The following is a 1,951-nucleotide window of genomic DNA, read 5'->3' on the forward strand; positions in this document are numbered from 1 at the left end:
GCGAACGAATAAATCGCGAGTACAATAAGTATTGTGTGGTAAGCGAGTGAAGGGTGACGAGATTTTTCTTTTTTTCGTTCTAAGGTGGATAAATATCGTTGTACAGAATGAGCTCACAATGCACTTAACATAGGTATCTACCTTACGATTAATTGAAACCTTTTTTTTTTTTTTTAACGTGGAGTAATCCTCATGGACACCCGCTAGCGGGTAGTGTCGGACTCTCACCGACTAAAACTCCACGGTGGTCTGTCCTGACACCTGAGTCGAGATGCACCCGGGATCTCTCCCGAATTACTAACGGTTACCCTCGGGCGTCTATCTCCCTGTCGTTATTGAAGGGAGGCTTCCTTGGGCCGTTAGGGGGGGCCACACCCCCTAACGTCTCTTCCTGATTCATCACGCTCCTACGGTGGCCGCGGCGGCGCCGGTGGCGGCATCGCGCCTCCGTGGCGCGTGGTGTTCCTCCGATGTTGTTGTTGCGTCGTCCTCGAAGGATGCCGCGTTCTCACCCTGTTTCTTTCCGCCCGCTCCTTCGCAAGCATCACCTGCTCGCAGAAAGTGCGAACGGCGGCGAACTCCCGACGCCCTCTGAGCATGGCCTCCACCAACGCTTCCGGGGACAACCTCTCGCCGATCTCCCGCTGCAGGACGCGTCGCTGTTCCGCCCACGCCGGGCAATACTCCAACGTATGTTGCGCCGTGTCCTCCTCTTCCTCGCAATGGTGACAGGTGGACGTCACCTCTCTGCGAATCCTCAGCAGGTACTCGCCGAACACTCCGTGCCCGGTGAGCAATTGCGTCATCCGGAATGTCAGCGGTACCTCGCCTCGCTCTCTCCAGGCGTCCCAGTTGGAAAGCACGGCGCGAACGGCTCGGTGCGGCCGCGTGGCGTCGTCTTCCAGCAGTCGAGAGCGCCATCGCTCCCAGGTCTCCAGCTTGGCCTCCTCCCGGATGTTCGGGGATAGCGGAGCGCCAGGGCCTGCAGCTCGAACGGGGGCGACGCCGCCAGCACGGTCGCCGACGCGTACGACGTCGTCCTGTACCCCCTGGCGATGCGAATGGCCGTCGTCCTATGCAGTCTCCTCAGCGCGATCAGGCTGCGCCGACTCGCCGCCAGGTCTTCCGCCCACACCGGGGCCCCGTACAGTACTCGGGACTGGATCACCCCCTCGTAGAGTCGACGAACTACCACTCCCGCTCCGCCGATGTTCGGCAGGAGGCCGCACAGAGCGTTTGCCGCGGCCGTCACCCTCGGAACCAGGAGCTCGAAATGGGGCTCGAAGGTCCATTGGCTGTCGATGGTGAGACCTAGGTAGTTCATGTGGCGTCTCACCGTTACCTCTTCTCCGTCGACAGTCAGCGACGATAGTCCGGGCGGAGGGGTTCCTCTGCGTCGGTGGTCGAAGAACCACAAGGCCTCGGACTTGGCCGGCGACACCGTCAGGCCCAGTCTCTTGATGGCGCGTACCGCGCATGCCACGGCGTCCTCCGCAAGGTTCGCGGTGTCGCTCCACCACCGTCCCCCAGCCAGCACCAGGGTGTCATTGGCGTAACAGACCATCCCCGTGCCCGACGACATGGGACACCGAAGGACGGAGTCGTGGGCCGTTATCCACAGTATCGCCCCTAGCACCGAACCCTGCGGAACGCCGCGCTCTACCGGTCTCCTCTCTTCGCCGTTCTGCCCGGTGTAGGTCACCCATCTATCGCACAGGTACGCTCGGATGACCGCGACCAGGTACGGCGGTACCCGGAAGCGTCGAAGGGCCTCCACGATCCTGGACCAAGGGATGGTATTGAAGGCGTTCGTCACGTCCAGGGAGACCGCGATCGCCGCTCCTTCCCGGGACACCGCCTCTTCGGCCATGCGTCTCACTCGCCTGACCGCGTCCACCGTCGAGCGACCCCGGCGGATTCCAAATTGGCTGTCGTGCCATCCGGGCATCCT

At 61.8% G+C, this 1,951-nt stretch overlaps 1 protein-coding gene across 1 annotated transcript; it reads right to left on the reverse strand.

The window, feature by feature from the left end:
- Positions 1–407: 407 nt before the first annotated feature.
- On the reverse strand, positions 408–806 carry LOC117237460. The gene has a single exon (XM_033501437.1). The coding sequence runs from the start codon at positions 804–806 to the stop codon at positions 408–410; it is 399 nt and encodes a 132-aa protein (XP_033357328.1).
- Between the last annotated feature and the right edge of the window lie 1,145 nt (positions 807–1,951).

Source organism: Bombus vosnesenskii, unplaced genomic scaffold (assembly GCF_011952255.1).
Source record: "Bombus vosnesenskii isolate JDL3184/JDL3185 unplaced genomic scaffold, Bvos_JDL3184-5_v1.1 scf7180000013374, whole genome shotgun sequence".
NCBI lineage: Eukaryota > Metazoa > Arthropoda > Insecta > Hymenoptera > Apidae > Bombus > Bombus vosnesenskii.